The following is a 15,403-nucleotide window of genomic DNA, read 5'->3' on the forward strand; positions in this document are numbered from 1 at the left end:
TTTTATGTTTACTTGGTTTAGCCAAAAGATTATCTTTTCACAAAGTGCTAAAAACTTAAGAACTGAAATGATGTATATACAACCTGAATTTCCTGAAGCAAGAGGTTTTGATTATATTTTGGTGAAACAAAAATAATTTTTAATAAAATTTCTAAACCTTACAGCTAAACTGTGAGGACCAATCTGTTTTCACTTTGATATAGGAGCAACTGAAAATGAAAGATCAGTCATTGAGAAAACTACAACAGGAAATGGACAGTTTGACATTTCGAAATCTGCAGCTTGCCAAGAGGGTAGAACTACTTCAAGATGAACTAGCTCTAAGTGAACCACGAGGCAAGAAAAACAAGGTAGGTTCAAATACAGGCAAGTTAGTGTGACCTTGTCATTAGTAACTGACACCTACAGGGCATCCTGGTTTTAACAGAAGACCCCACTGCTGAATTATTTGTTTGTTTGTTTGTTTGAGATAGGATCTTGCTCTACCACCCAGGCTGGAGTGCTGTGGTATGATCTTGGCTCGCTGCAACCTCTGCTCCCAGGCTCAGTGATCCTCCCATCTCCGCTCCCAGAGTGGCTGGGACTGTAGGTGTGCACAACCATGACCGGCTAATTTTTGTAATAGAGATGGGGTCTCACTATGTTGCCCAGGCTGGCCTTGAACTTCTGGACTCAAGCGATCCACCTGCCTTGGCCTCCCAAAGTGCTAGGATTACAGGCGTGAGTCATCATGCCTGGCCCTGATTTTTTTTTTTTTTTTGAGACAGAGTTTCACTCTTGTTGCCCAGGCTGGAGTGCGATGGCACGATCTTAGCTCACCACAGTCTCCGCCTCCTGGGTTCAAGTGATTCTACTGCCTCAACCTCCCAAGTAGCTGGGATTACAAGCATGTGCCACTCCCAGCTAATTTTGTATTTTTAGTATAGACAGAGTTTCTCCATGTTGGTCAGTCTGGTCTCGAACTCCCGACCTCAGGTGATCTGCCCGCCTTGGCCTCCCAAAGTACTGGGATTACAGGCATGAGCCACCATGCCGGGCCCTAGCCCTGAATTTTTTTTTTTTTTTTTTTTTTTTTTTTTGAGACGGAGTCTCGCTCTGTCGCCCAGGCTGGAGTGCAGTGGCCGGATCTCAGCTCACTGCAAGCTCCACCTCCCGGGTTCACGCCATTCTCCTGCCTCAGCCTCCCGAGTAGCTGGGACTACAGGCGCCCGCCACCATGCCCGGCTAGTTTTTTGTATTTTTTTTTTTAGTAGAGACGGGGTTTCACCGTGTTAGCCAGGATGGTCTCGATCTCCTGACCTCGTGATCCACCCATCTCGGCCTCCCAAAGTGCTGGGATTACAGGCGTGAGCCACCGCGCCCGGCTTAGCCCTGAATTTTTAATGTTCCATTATTACACCTGGATATTAGGTTGAGAAAGCAGACATTTATTATTAATATATATTAAATGTTAAAAACATTTTTATATGATAGTCAATTTTAAATAATTTATTAGGAGCAAATATACATAGTTGGTTAGTGACCGAGAAGAGACAATGGAATATCTTACATTGCTAAAATTGTTGACGTCTTTTGGTTTTACCAGATTGCCATTAATCCAAGGTTGAGCAAATAGAATGAGGGAGATTGTCAGTGTTACTACTCTTATGAAAGTAGCAGTTGAAACACTCATACCTTAGGTTTGTAAGTTTACTGCAGATGTAATTTCTTAGCATTTATTCTTATGAGGCCAGTTTGGTGTTCTCGTCTTGAGATTTAGAGATGAGTTTTTTTCCCTTATGGTTTTATATGGTGAGGCAAGATTGTTATTGCTCTAAGGTGGATAATCTGGTACTTTCGAACACTGTGATTAAGAGGTTGCTGCTTTTTTTTTTTTTTTTTTTTTTTTTTTTAAGGGGTAGAGGTAGTGATTGAGTCTTTAAGTCTTGTATGTATATAGACTAACACTCTACAAATGTATGTATTGAGGCAGTAACAGTAGAATGGGTAGAAGGGAAGGAGAAGGCACACAGTGACTCTGAAGGAGTGCAGTATGGCCAGAAGAGCACTGGCTTCAGATTGAAGCCCAGGCTTGAATTCTTTGGTTGCCTTTAATAAATCTATGATTTTCGGCACAATTTTTAACCTTGTAATCTTAGTTTCTCCATCAGCAAAGTGACAATGAGCCTTTGAGGTTTGTTGTGAGGATTCTATGGGATCATGTAAAAGTGCCTAGAGCCATATTTCCCATGTAATGAGCAGTTGCCATAGTTATATGTTAATAGTTTTCCTATATACATTTTCCTACATAGAATAATTCGCTTGAGTGTTAGTGCTCAAATAAAGGAGGCAACAGAGAGGGTATAACACGTATGTGTTAGAATCACTCGGGAAACTTTTTCAAGATATACGTGCCAGGCCGGGCACGGTGGCTCACGCCTGTAATCGCAGCACTTTGGGAAGCTGAGGCGGGCGGATCACGAGGTCAGAAGTTCGAGACCAGCCTGGCCAGCATGGTGAAACACTGTCTCTACTGAAAATATAAAAAATTAGCCCGGCATGGTGGCGGCGCGGCTATAATCCCAGCTACTCAGGAGGCTGAGGTGGGAGAATTGCTTGAATCCAGGAGGTAGAGGTTGCAGTGAGCCAAGATCATACCATTGCACTCCAGCCTGGGCGACAGAGCAAGACTCCATCTCAAGAGAAAAAAAAAAAAGATGTACATGCCCTGGAAATTCTGAAAGACCCTTGGGGAGACAATAGTTATTTGTACTTCAAACATGTTCTTCAGATTCTTAATATCCCTGCCTAGGACTGTTGAGCAGAGGTTTGGGTGTGATACTTGAGAATTAATTTTAATTAAAGCTCATCAAATTTGGAAGCACTGAGGACCCCGAATATGTCATTCTGCAGTGTTCCTTATGCACTTGTTGTTTTTCAAACATGATGGATATTTAATTTCTTTTTATATGGCTACTCCATTTTCAAAGGGCTTTTAAATCACTGATTCAAATTAGATTAGTAGGTGACTTCTTTTTAAGTGAGAAGTGAGACTACAAAAAAGGCAGAGAAAGGGTGGTGATTGATGTTTGAACACAGTTTCATTGTTAGGCTGTTCCTTGAATAGTCTCAGTTCTATGTATTACATGAAAACAAATGCTTATTATTAGATCTTTTAAATAGTGCTATTCTTCTATGTAGAATGAGTTCATATTAGTAAAAAATTAAAAGAAAGGGATTTTTAAATAATCTTTGAGAATTTTCCTGTTCATTTATAATAGCTTTATTTTATATTTTTTTAACTTAGAAATTTGTATGAACTTTTGTATAAACTTACCTTTGTGGATGCTGTTACAAAATTTAGTACAATTTCTTATGGAGTTTAGCAACTCCGACTCATGAAATTGCTGTAACTCTGATTTCCCAAACCAAAAGATCAAATTGAAATTATGTTTATGAGCTTATTTTATATTGCTGGAGCTTTCTAGGTCTGCTCCGTCCTCCAACAGAACTACTCATGAATTCATCGGCAAACAATAGTAAGCCTTATCTGTTCTTTTCTCTCTCTTTTTAAAGCTTTCCTGCTCATTACGATATTTGCAGTTTCAACTTGTGTCGCATAGGAAGAGTTAAATGATGAACTGTATACCTTTTGCAGGATTGTTTGAGAATGGTGAACACGTAGAAGAGACAAGCTTCTAAGGTGATAGAGAATCTGTGTACCTTAGGATGTTTCTCTAAAGGATGAAAGTTATGTGGACATAACTTATTCTTTCCATCAGAAAAGTGGAGAATCTTCTTCTCAGTTGAGTCAAGAACAGAAGACTGTCTTTGATGAAGATCTGCAGAAGAAGATCGAAGAGAATGAACGGTTGCATATACAAGTGAGAAAATCTGGTTTTCCATATGAATTAAAAAATAGGTCTGTGATCTGTTAATGTGGAAAAGCGAATGCAGCTGGAGTGTTTCGTGTCTGCGTGGGTGTTTTAATGTCTTCTGTGATCTTCAAGTATATATGTCAGTGTCACTTATTCATTTCTTAAATATCACACAATCTTAATGTGGGTGTGTGCTTTGAAGTATATTCATTTGTTCAGAAGACAGCAGAATGGCTTTATAATTTAACAGTGCAAAAGTATACTGAGCATTATTCATTTTATATAGGAAGTGATTACATGTATCATTTAAATGGGAACTTACCAATAAGTGGTGTTTGCTTTTTTCCATCCCCGCCCCCCCCCCCCCTTTTTTTTTTAACTGATGTTTAGGTCTTTAATTTACTGGTGTTTAGTTGGTTTTTATCCCTACTCCTGTTAAACTGTAAGGTCTCTGAGGGTATGAACCATGTATGTTCTCTGTGTCCAGTCCCTGGACAGTGTCTTACTTATGTCAGGTGCTCAGATATTTATGGAATGTTGGAAAGTTAGTGCCTGCCCCCAAACCATTGAGCATATTCTAAGATTCATAGTGGGCCAGGCGCAGTGACTTACGCCTGTAATCCCAGCACTTTGGGAGGCCAAGGCGGGCGGATCATGAGGTCAGGAGATCGAGACCATCCTGGCTAACATGGTGAAACCCCGTGTCTACTAAAAATACAAAAAATTAGCTGGGTGTGGTGGCGGGCGCCTGTAGTCCCAGCTACTTGGGAGGCTGAGGCAGGAAAATGGCGGGAACCCGGGAGGCAGAGCTTGCAGAGATTGCAGTGAGCCTGGGCAGCAGGGTGAGGCTCTGTGTCAAAAAAAAAAAAAAAAAAAAAGATTTGTAGTGTAGTGTATCCAACTATAACCTCCTGATTTTTTTTTTTTTTTTGTCAAATGGTAGGAAACACACTTTTCAGTCTTTAAATGTTAATAAAGTTTTTGACCTCAGTGTATTTTATATCTAAGTATTCATAATTCCTTATTAGTGTTGGACTCTAATTACAGGAAAGAGCTTTACCTGTTTTAGGAATAACACCTGTTTTAATTTTGATTATTTTATGTGAAAGTTAGCTTAGTAGAAAAGTTATACTCTGATCAATTGAATTCTATGTATGCCAGACATTGTTTAAAATAGAAATTCATGAGACTAAGAGGTAGGAGGTGCAGGCTTTAGAGTAGGTTTCCTGTGTTCACATCTAAGTTCTACTATATTTTAGCTGTGAGACATTAGACTAGTTATGTAACTCGTTTAAGCTTGAGTTTCCATATCTGTAAAGAGGAATAACAGTAGCTACTTCTGATATACTGTGAGGATTTAATGAGATAATGCCTGTGTGGGTTTAACATAGTCAGTGTATGGAACCATATGGAAGTTGCTCAGTGAATAGTCACTGCTGTTATTTTTCTCATTTATGTATATTAGGATATTGTGAGAAGAGAAAATGGTCTTCTCTTTTTAGTTTTTTGAAGCTGATGAGCAGCACAAGCATGTGGAAGCAGAGCTGAGGAGTCGGCTGGCCACTCTGGAGACAGAAGCAGCCCAGCACCAAGCTGTGGTTGACGGTCTCACCCGGAAGTACATGGAAACCATTGAGAAGCTGCAGAATGACAAGGCTAAACTAGAAGTAAGCCCCATTGTGAGAGCACACTAAAAAATAATTATGACTTTTATATTAATAAATTGTCTGTGCACTTAGAGTTAGTCATTTCTGGTGAGACTATTGCCTGCAAGGTCTTACTAAGTGTGCTCCTATCTGTAGCCTGAGCCATCTACTTTTCTTTTTCTTCTGAAATTCAGGTAAAATCTCAGACTCTAGAAAAGGAAGCCAAGGAATGTCGACTTCGAACAGAAGAATGGTATGTGGAAACTTGAATTCCAAGAGGGTTCTGAAGCAAGACTCAGAAGACATGAGTTTTGGTTGTAGCAGCTCCTCTGTCCTGTCTTACATTTAAAAGGAGGAAATGGGAGTCATCTCCAGGGTCCTTTTCAATTCTGGGATCTCCGGGGCCCTAGGCGTTCTTGATAGGGTGGCCTGTGTATTAGTCCTCAGCCTGCAAGGGTTTGGGGCTGTGGCAGATAGTGTTCTGGAGCTCTGTACTGAAGACTGGAGACTTTCTGTTTGAAACTACTCTAAACAGAAGGGGCCTCTGATAGTCCCAGGAAGGAAAACTCATAATCACCATATCAATCTTTTAATGGTACATTTTGAATAAAATAGAGGTTACATGATCTAATTTGAAGAGATATAAGTCTTAAAATCAAAATACTAGTAATGTATGGTAAAGGTATACTCCAACGTTTATTTGATAATAATATTGTAGTTTTTAATAGGATCAACTAAGTGAATTTCTCTCATCAATTTTGTTGCATTGTTAGAATTACATGCATGATTTAGATGTGTACCTGTGTGCATAATTGAACCAAACCCAGAAATTACCAGCTTTTGAGTTCAAGGGGAAAAGAAGGCTAATATAATATGTACTTAAAAAAAGAGTCTACAGTGATACTAGGGTGAATACTTACGTGTTGTAATGAGAACATTTGTGACTTTGAAGTGGCTCTGAGATTACTTTGAGCCTGGGGAAATAAATGCAAGGTTGGCTAAGACACTGGAACCATGATAAATTCCTCCAGACTTCCACATCATTCTCCAGGAGTCCCTGGGACTTGAGAAGCCAGGTTAGCATTTTTGTTATCTTCATCTTTTAACAACTCTCTGCCAAGAGTATCCCAAATGTCAGGTGCAGTTCTCTGGAAGTCTACTACCAGCTGTTGAGGTAACAGATAAATGGGGATTCACTCAATGATTGGTGATAATGTGGTTTTGCATTTTTTTCTTGCAGTCAATTACAGTTAAAGAATCTTCATGAAGATTTGTCAGGTAGATTAGAGGAATCCTTATCAATCATCAATGAAAAAGTACCTTTTAACGATACAAGTAGGTATTATATATAGTTTTCCATTATTTGTAACTTTGAATCTCTCTGTGGTAGCCAACTAATTAATTTCTGATCTTTTGGGCAAAAAATTTAATTGGCCCAACAGAGGATTGCTTTCTTTTTGTTCATTTGATCAGCCATGGCAATCATATTTAACAAGAAGATTTTAAATTGTCATATAACTACTCCAAAGCCGGTCTGCTTGGAAGAAGCCCAAATCCACATTTTTTGATTGCATGTATTTAGCATTTCCCAAGGTAAAAAACAACCTGCACATAAAATAGTTGAATATTTGTACAAGAAAAATTGTTGATTGGGGTAGGGGAAATGAGGCTTGGCGGTGGGAGTTAAATCTTCTCAAAGTGATGTCTTACCCCTTGGTCAATTCCCAGCAATAGCTAGGAAGCTAACTTGGTTAAGCCTTGCTTCCTGTGCACCCTGGGAATGGTTTGGTAATTTACATTCCCAAGAACAGCAAAAAAGAAGTTAAAAAATACTACTTTACTTGTGTAATAGGTGCCAAATTTGCAGCCTTTAGGTAAGAAGTCAAAACCTTAAAAGCAAAAGAAAATATTTGCTTGTTTGGATTTTGAAACTTACATTCAAATTGATGCACATTTCCTTTTTCTGTAATCACATGATTGAAATTAATATTTTACTTCCCCTAAATTTGTTTAGGGAAGACCTAAAAAAAGAGGAAAAAAAAAAAGAAAAATAGCAGTTCGATTTAGGATTAAAATCAGCCCATGTCATCATTATATCAAAAATTTAAACTCCCCCTTGAAAATAACACCTGTTTCTAGCTTCTACATTAATGTAAATACTACTGGATTCACTGGATTTGAAACTGTGGCATTACATTTTCCCTTTAAGCCTTGTCTCAATCATTAGGTTCTAATAATTTCCTTCTGAATCATGGATTTATCCTTCCTTTTGTAATACTAGTTGTCACCCTGTTTTAGGTCCCTTTCATGTCACATGTGGATTATTACTTTTAGTCCTGAAATATTTAAAGATCATTTGCCGAGTGTCTAGACAAGTCCGTAGCTGGTGGTGTGGTGTGGGGAAGCCTTCCCAGAGAAAGGGTGCTTTGAGCTGGGCCTGGATGTGTGAGCAGGTTTTATTGGGCAGAGATAAGGGTAAAATCTAAGGAATTACTTGAAGTATGGTATATAGGACAAAAGGTGTCATCATGCCCTCAGGAGCAGTAATCCAGTATGACAGGAGGCTTAGGGTGGGTGGGATGTGCAGGGCAAGGACATGTTAAGTTCTGAAAGGTATGGTGGGACTGGACCCTCGTGTTCTGGTCTAAGGACTGGGAACTTAATTCATAAGGCCATGGGGTTGTTGGAGAAGTTTTTGAGCCAGGGAACATCATGTTGCTATATGTGTACTCACAAGGTTAATCTGGCAACAGAGTGTAGATTGCCTTGGAGTGGGACAAGGGAGTCAAAGACTATTGTGATGATAGTTCTGGTGTGCTATTATGGAGGCTTAGCCTGGGTTGTTAAGGAGACGTGGAAGATCTTGTGGAAGAAGAGGGAACAGATTGGTCCTTTCAAGACACGGGAGAAGGAGGCAGTGATGGGGAAGATGGTGATGCAGTTGACTGAAAGAAAAGAGGTAGACAAGGAACAGGTTTGTGGGAGAGACGAGGTTAACTTTGTTGTTGTTTAATGTTCTGACAGATGGGTTCATATGTATCTATATAACTGTTGATGTATGCCTTTCTAAATGAAAGACTAGACTTCAGGAGAGAAACTGATGTCAACACTATTGGGCTGGAGAAGCCCTCATGTTGGGAGTGGTGGGTGCACAGTGCAGTCAGGCTTGTGTAGGGTCCTTGGTGAGTTCTCCATCCCAGTGATCAGGAGGCGGAGAGGAGCTGTGGAAACGGGGTGAGGTAGAAGCTGGAGAAGGGAGTTTCAGCAGTTTCAGCCTGATGGTGCAGGTCATTCTGCACATTGCTGTAGAGAGGTCAGAGGGTGATGCAGCAAGGTGACTGGGTTTGGTGACTGGATTTTGTGGCCTCGAGAGGACTAGTATACTTTGCGAGGAGCGCTTCTATGCAGGGTGTAGGTTGACACTAGATTGCCAGGACAGGGAGTTGAGGTGAGTGGGTGCTGAGGAAACAGGCAGAGCAATGCTATTTTTTGAGCAGTGGGAATGAAGGAAATGGAGAAGCATGAGAGCCTGACAGGCAAAGTGAAAGAAAAGGCTGCGTGTGCTGGGGACAGGAGTCAGGGCAGAGAATTAAGTGTGATTAGTAATGGAAGAGACTCACTGTGGAGACAGAGTTAAGTGAGCTGCAGCAAACGCTTTATTTGTAATGAGGAGATACTGAAGATAGAAGCAGGGAGTGATTATGTCCTAAGGTCCTGAGGGGATCAGAAGCAGAAGGGCCCAGGAGGACGGTTAGCTGAGGAAAGGATATGCAAGCAGTAGACCAAGGTGGAGGGTGGGGAGTGTAAGAACTCTTTTGCTTTGGCTGTGATTTTTTTGGTAGAGTAGGGAGAGGCTGTCCTGTCCATTGGGTAGCAGGGAGTAGAGGAGGAATGATATTAGGAGCTTAAAACAGAAAAGGTTTGGGATAGATGTCATGGGAAATAAAATAGGCACACGGCAATGAAATTGTGGATTACTGAGTAGAGTTGAAGCCCCCTGGAGTTAAGCAGAGTAAATTGTAGTGGACCTTACTTGGGATTTGTGTTAGCAAAAGCATTGTTGAAGTAATGGACCAGGCTGGGAAGCAAAACAAGCAAGGCTGAAAGATGGCTGATAGAAGTGTCCTGAGGTGTTGATGGACAGGAGACCAAGCTGGTAATGCATAGCCCAGTGAGTAGCAATGGAGACATAAGAGGGAGCTGTGTGAGTATGCCACAGGAACATTCCGAATCATATTTTGGCACTGGGGTCATTCTGACTGAAAACCTGGGCAGAGAAGGGCAGGTTTGAGTGGCTGAAGGGATGAGTAGAGATGAGGAAAGATGCAGCTCATTAAGGAGGAGGTTGAGGAGGTATGGCTAGGTGTGAGGAAGCTACCAGAGGTTAGCGACAGACCAGGATAGAGAGGAAGACTGAGAAAGATAGTGATGCCATCCAGGAAAGTTAGGATTGAGTCATTGAGATCCACAGTGGCAGACAGTGATAGATTTTTCCGGTAGTGTACTGTCAGGAAAACAGTGGTATTTTTTGCTGATTAGTGTGGTGGCTTTGTGGAGGGTTATTTTAGAAGGGAGAATGACTGAAAACAGCAAGAACATCATGAGCCTTTCTAAGTAGTCTTGATAAGCCCGAAAGCAGTGTTTGAAATGATTTCTTAGAAATGGAAACACCGGATTTGTTTGGGTTTTTTTAAGCCTGAAGTTAAAAAAAGATGGGAAGTATTACTTTATCTGAGAAACCACTGATTCTGTGTAAATTCGGTTATTCTGTATTGTTCATTATTTTAAATTCTTATGCAAAGCTGATTTTGCTTCAGAGCATTCATTATATTGCATTTAAGCTATTTTCTGGTATATGTGAAATGAGAGACTTAATGTACATTATTTTTCTTTTGTAGAATATAGTCAGTATAACGCTCTGAACGTTCCACTCCACAATAGGAGACACCAGGTAAAGAATGAAGTACATGTTTTTATTTTCAGTTATGTATACATCAAACTTTCCAGAAACAAGAATTAGTTGTTTGGACCTCTGTTTAGTGCATTCAGTCATTGTGTTTAACTGTTGCTTTACGTGTTTCTCATACATTTATTCAAATGTAGCTTGCTTTTTATTACATTCATAAGTAAAACAGATTTTTGCTCTCTTGTCTGATAACATTAGAAATAAGTAATGAGATGCATTAATGGTTTGAGCCATACTTTCTTGTAGGTTGGTACGCCTATATTATACTTAAGTGTTCTGGGTTAAGTACAGGAGGTGTATTTGCCAAACTGGTGGCTTTCTAATTTAGTTAGATAGGAATATTAAAATTCAAGTGGGAGCAGATGAATTTAAATTAAGGAATAATCACGCTAGGATTCAAATGTTTTCTCCAGAAGAGACTCAATAAAGTTCTTTTAGGATAATAATTTGAGAGTTGGCCTTAACTGTGTATTTTTCATTTTAAAGCTAAAGATGCGAGATATTGCTGGGCAGGCCCTGGCTTTTGTTCAGGATCTTGTGACGGCTCTTCTAAACTTTCATACCTACACAGAACAGAGGATTCAGATTTTTCCTGTTGATTCTGCCATCGACACTATATCTCCATTGAATCAGAAGGTAAATTTAATTCAGAATACATTTTGTTTGCCCTGAAAAAAATAGGGAGATATTATTTGTTTTCGGACCTCTTCTGTGCACCATCCAAGAACTGCAAAGGACATGAAAAAAACCCAAAGTCATAGTTTTTACTCTCAAAATAAAATATGGCAAAAATGGAGATTCTTAAGAAATTACATACTAGGGAAGTGTATTAGTCCGTTTTCACACTGCTGATAAAGACATACCGGAGACTGAGCAATTTACAAAAGAAAGAGGTTTATTAGACTTAACAGTTCCACATGGCTGGGGAGGCCTCACAATCAAGGCAAGGAGGAGCAAGTCACATCTTTCGTGGATGGCGGCAGGCAAAAAGAGAGCTTGTGCAGGGAAACTCCCATTTTTAAAACCATCAGATCTCATGAGAACCATTCTCTATTGTGAGAACAGTGCAGGGAAGACCCACCGCCATGATTCAGTCGTCTCCCACTGGGTCCCTCCCATAACGTGGGAACTATGGGAGCTAGAAGATGAGATTTGGGTAGGGACATAGAGACAAACCATATCAGGGAAGTTTTTTTTTTCCTTTCTTTCTTTTTTTTTTTTTTTTTTTTTATTGAGGCAGAGTCTTGCTCTGTCACCCAGGCTGGGGTGCAACAGTGTGATCTTGGTTCACTGCAGTCTCCGCCTCCTGGACTCAAGTGATCCTGCCACTTCAGCCTCCCAACTAGCTGGGACTACAGGCGTGCACCACCACACTGGCTAATTTTTTTTTCTTTTTTTCCCTATTTTTAGTAGAGCCAGGGTTTTGCCATGTTCGCCAGGCTGGTCTCAAACTCCTGACCTCAAGTGATCCGCCTGCCTCAGCCTCCCAGGGATTACAGGTGTAAGCCACTGTGCCTGGCCTTAGGGAAGTTTTAAAAGACCTCAGTGTGAGCGAGTGAGTGGTATGGCCAGTAAGTGGTATGAGATCACCAGAGAATGGAAGTCGCTGTAGGCGGTTCTGTCTGGGAAAGATTCTTTGGGGATTTGAATGGGTCTTGAAAAATTAGCAAGGTTTGAATAGGGGAGGGGAGAAGTGGGATACGCTTTTTCCCCCGGAAGAGAATGACATGAACGAAATCATGGAGCAGGAAAGCATAGGGAGTGTGGGTGTTGGGAACAGGGGAGGCATGCGGAGGGAATAATGAGCAAACTGTCTTGACTGGAATGTGAAGTCCTCGGAAAGGGAGGAATGGGAAGTAAGGTTGAAAGAGAAAAAATGGCTCCAGATTCTAAAAGGCCTCTAAGGGCAGGCCAAGACATAGACCTTTACTTTGTTTGTAGGATTGAGGCCTCTATAGCTTTTTGATCGGGGGTGACATAAAAGTGCCATTTTATTGTTGGAAAAATTAATTTGCTGGCATTTCTCTCCCCGATGTAGTGTAACTTTCATCATTGGGCATGTTTAGGAGTAAAACAACCTGTGTGGTGTAGTTGACCTTTTTCCTTCCTGCGGAGTTATGGAGTGGGAGACAAACTACTTATCCAGTTGAGCTTGGGGGGCATTTTCAGGGTTTGTGAAGTTCAGACAGGGTTTAAAAATGTCACTTCCTTCAGTCCATGTGCTTTTTTTTAGCCATTAGATTTTGCTTCTTTTTTCTCCCCTGCTAAGTCTAAAAAACAATAAAAGGTAGCTTACAAAATTTCATTTAACTGAAAAGGATAAAATAAATGTTGTGAGTATATTAGCTATGTATTGCTATGTAATAAATTACCCCAAAACTTAGTAGTTTAAAACAACAAACATTTACTATCTCACAGTGGCTGCGGGTCAAGAATGGAGGAGCTAGCTAGCTGGCTCATGATCTCTCATGAGATTTCAGTCAGGATGTCACTGGAGCTGGGGGATTTGCATCCCAGGTGGCCCACTCACAGGCCTGCTGAGTTAGTGCTAGTTGTTGGCTGGGAACCTCAGTTTCTTATTGCCTGGCTCTTTGAGTGTCCTCATAAATGGCAGCTAGCATTTCTCATAGCGAGCGATCTAAGAGCAAGGTGGAAGCCACAGTGCCTTTTATGACATAGCCTGGGTAGTCACACATCATCACTACTCCAGTATCGTATTGGTCACACAGACCAGACCACCTTGAAACAATGTGAGACGGTAGTACACAAAACCAAAAATACCAGGAAGTGGGGACAATTGAGACCATCTTAGAAGCTGACTCTCACAGGGTGGAAATTGAGGGAAATTGCTATACATGTGTGCTCTAAGTGCCTCATGATGTGGCAGTCTGAAATGTGAGTCATGCCGTTCGTCCTACAGAACCTCATTCTTATTCCCTGCTTCTTTTGTGCATCATGCAGTATTTTCAGGGTTTGAATAGTGTTTATGTCTGTGGTTCCCAAGACTTGGACTTAGGAGTCAGACTTCCTGGGTTCCCAGTCCATTTCTGCCACTTTCTCAGTTATGTCCTCTTGGGAAATAAACTTACTCTCTCTGTATTCAGTTTTCTCATCTTTAAAATGGGAGATAGAATACCTGCCTCACAGGTAAATGTATTTGAGGATTCGATAAGATAATACATGTAAAACACTAAAAACAGTGCGTGGTGTGTAGTACTAGCACCCAATAAAGATTTGGTCTTAGGATCATCATCATTATGCTTTACACATAGGAAGCCATCAGTAGGTGCTTGGCTTTCATCAGTTTTGGTCTGACTCTACACATCTATTGAAGTTTGTAAAAATTAAACAGTGGGCCTTTGAAATGTTCTTTAATATCACTGTGGGAGAAAGCTTTCAGAAGACCTGGATAGGGAAGACAGTACTGCAACAGTTTAATGTAGTTATGCTTTCTTTTATACTTCCTGTAATATTAAAAAATATTTTCTGACCAGACACAGTAGCTCACACCTGTAATCCTAGTACTTTGGGTGGCTGAGGCGGGTGGATCGCTTGACCTCAGGAGTTCAAGACCAGCCTGGGCAACATGGTGAAACCCCATCTCTACAAAAAAATACAAAAATTACCCAGGTGTGATGACTTGTACCTATAGTCCCAGCTACTTGGTGGGCTGAGGTGGGAGGATCCCTTGAGCCCAGGAGGTAGAGGTTGCAGTGAGCCAAGATCGTGCCACTGCATTCCAACTTGGGCAACAGAGTGAGACCCTGTCTAAAGAAAGAAAAAATAATGTGTGTGTGTATATATATATGTGTGTGTGTGTGTATGTGTGTGTGTATGTAAAAGTCCATCTTCACGCTGCAGATAAAGACTTGAAAGACATATCCAAGACTGAGAAGAAAAAGATTTAATTGGACTTATAGTTCCACATGGCTGGGGAGGCCTCAGAATCATGGTGGGAGCAAAAGGCACTTCCTACGTGATGGCGGCAAGAGAAAAATGAAGAAGAAGCAAAAGTGGAAACCCCTGATAAACATGTCAGATCTTGTGAGACTTACTCACTATTGTGAGACTAGCCCGGGAAAGACTGGCCCCCATGATTCAGTTACCTCCCACTGGATACCTCCCACAACATTAGGAATTCTGGGAGATACAATTGAAGTTGAGATTTGGGTGGGGACACAGCCAAACCGTATCGATATATTGAATAGTGTATACACACACACACACACACACACACACACACACACACACACACACGCTAACCAGTGTTGGATAGTATATTCCATCCAATACTGGTTCTTTGTCCATTATTGGAATTTTATTTTAGCTTGTTGCCATGTTATACCCACATAGTGAGAATCAAATATATTAATCTTAATTTGTTTGAAACATTTCATTACTTTGAATAATTCATATATTTCTCAATACTTTACCTTTGGTGCTTTGACCTATAACATCCTATGTGATTTTTCTAATAAGTCTATATTATTGAAGGAGATTCAGAAACCATTTGTTAAAAGACGACTGGAGTGCTTAAACCTGTTCATAGCATCATAAAATAGACTTTTAGACTTGTAAGCTTAGAGTGCATTGTGTTATACAGCTCTAAAGATTGAAGCCCAGAGAGATTAAGTAAGTTACCCGGGGCCATGTATCTCTGTAGTTTGTAGTGGATGGGGTCAGTTGAATCACATTTCTGCAAAATGAGATCTTATATTTCTATACTGAGAAATTGAAATTTGAGCTATTATATAATATTAGATAATTGAGATATTTAATAAATGAAAATAATCTTTTTGCCTATAAATTTTCCAAATGCCTATAGGATTTTTTTTTGAAGCTATTCTTCATACTGAATTAGTCCCTTATAAATATTAAGGTTATCAGTGACAGTTATAAAAAGTTTTTAAGCTGGGCATGTTGGCTCACACCTG

The 15,403-nt window shown here is 40.4% G+C and overlaps 1 protein-coding gene across 4 annotated transcripts in view; it reads left to right on the forward strand.

The window, feature by feature from the left end:
• The window catches only part of PPP1R21 (protein phosphatase 1 regulatory subunit 21), a 92,782-nt gene that overhangs the window by 35,838 nt on the left and 41,541 nt on the right, over nt 1–15,403 (forward strand). For 3 of the 4 annotated variants that reach the window (XM_017947520.2, XM_003908639.4, XM_003908638.3), the window contains exons 3-9: nt 204–350; nt 3,762–3,863; nt 5,360–5,524; nt 5,698–5,756; nt 6,744–6,838; nt 10,402–10,454; nt 10,956–11,105. In XM_017947520.2, the coding sequence (XP_017803009.1) occupies nt 204–350; nt 3,762–3,863; nt 5,360–5,524; nt 5,698–5,756; nt 6,744–6,838; nt 10,402–10,454; nt 10,956–11,105 (771 nt within the window). Of the gene's footprint in view, nt 1–164; nt 351–3,761; nt 3,864–5,359; nt 5,525–5,697; nt 5,757–6,743; nt 6,839–10,401; nt 10,455–10,955; nt 11,106–15,403 lie in introns of all 4 variants that reach the window. The other variant, XM_003908640.4, reaches the window with a different exon arrangement.

Source organism: Papio anubis, chromosome 14 (assembly GCF_008728515.1).
Source record: "Papio anubis isolate 15944 chromosome 14, Panubis1.0, whole genome shotgun sequence".
Taxonomy (NCBI): domain Eukaryota; kingdom Metazoa; phylum Chordata; class Mammalia; order Primates; family Cercopithecidae; genus Papio; species Papio anubis.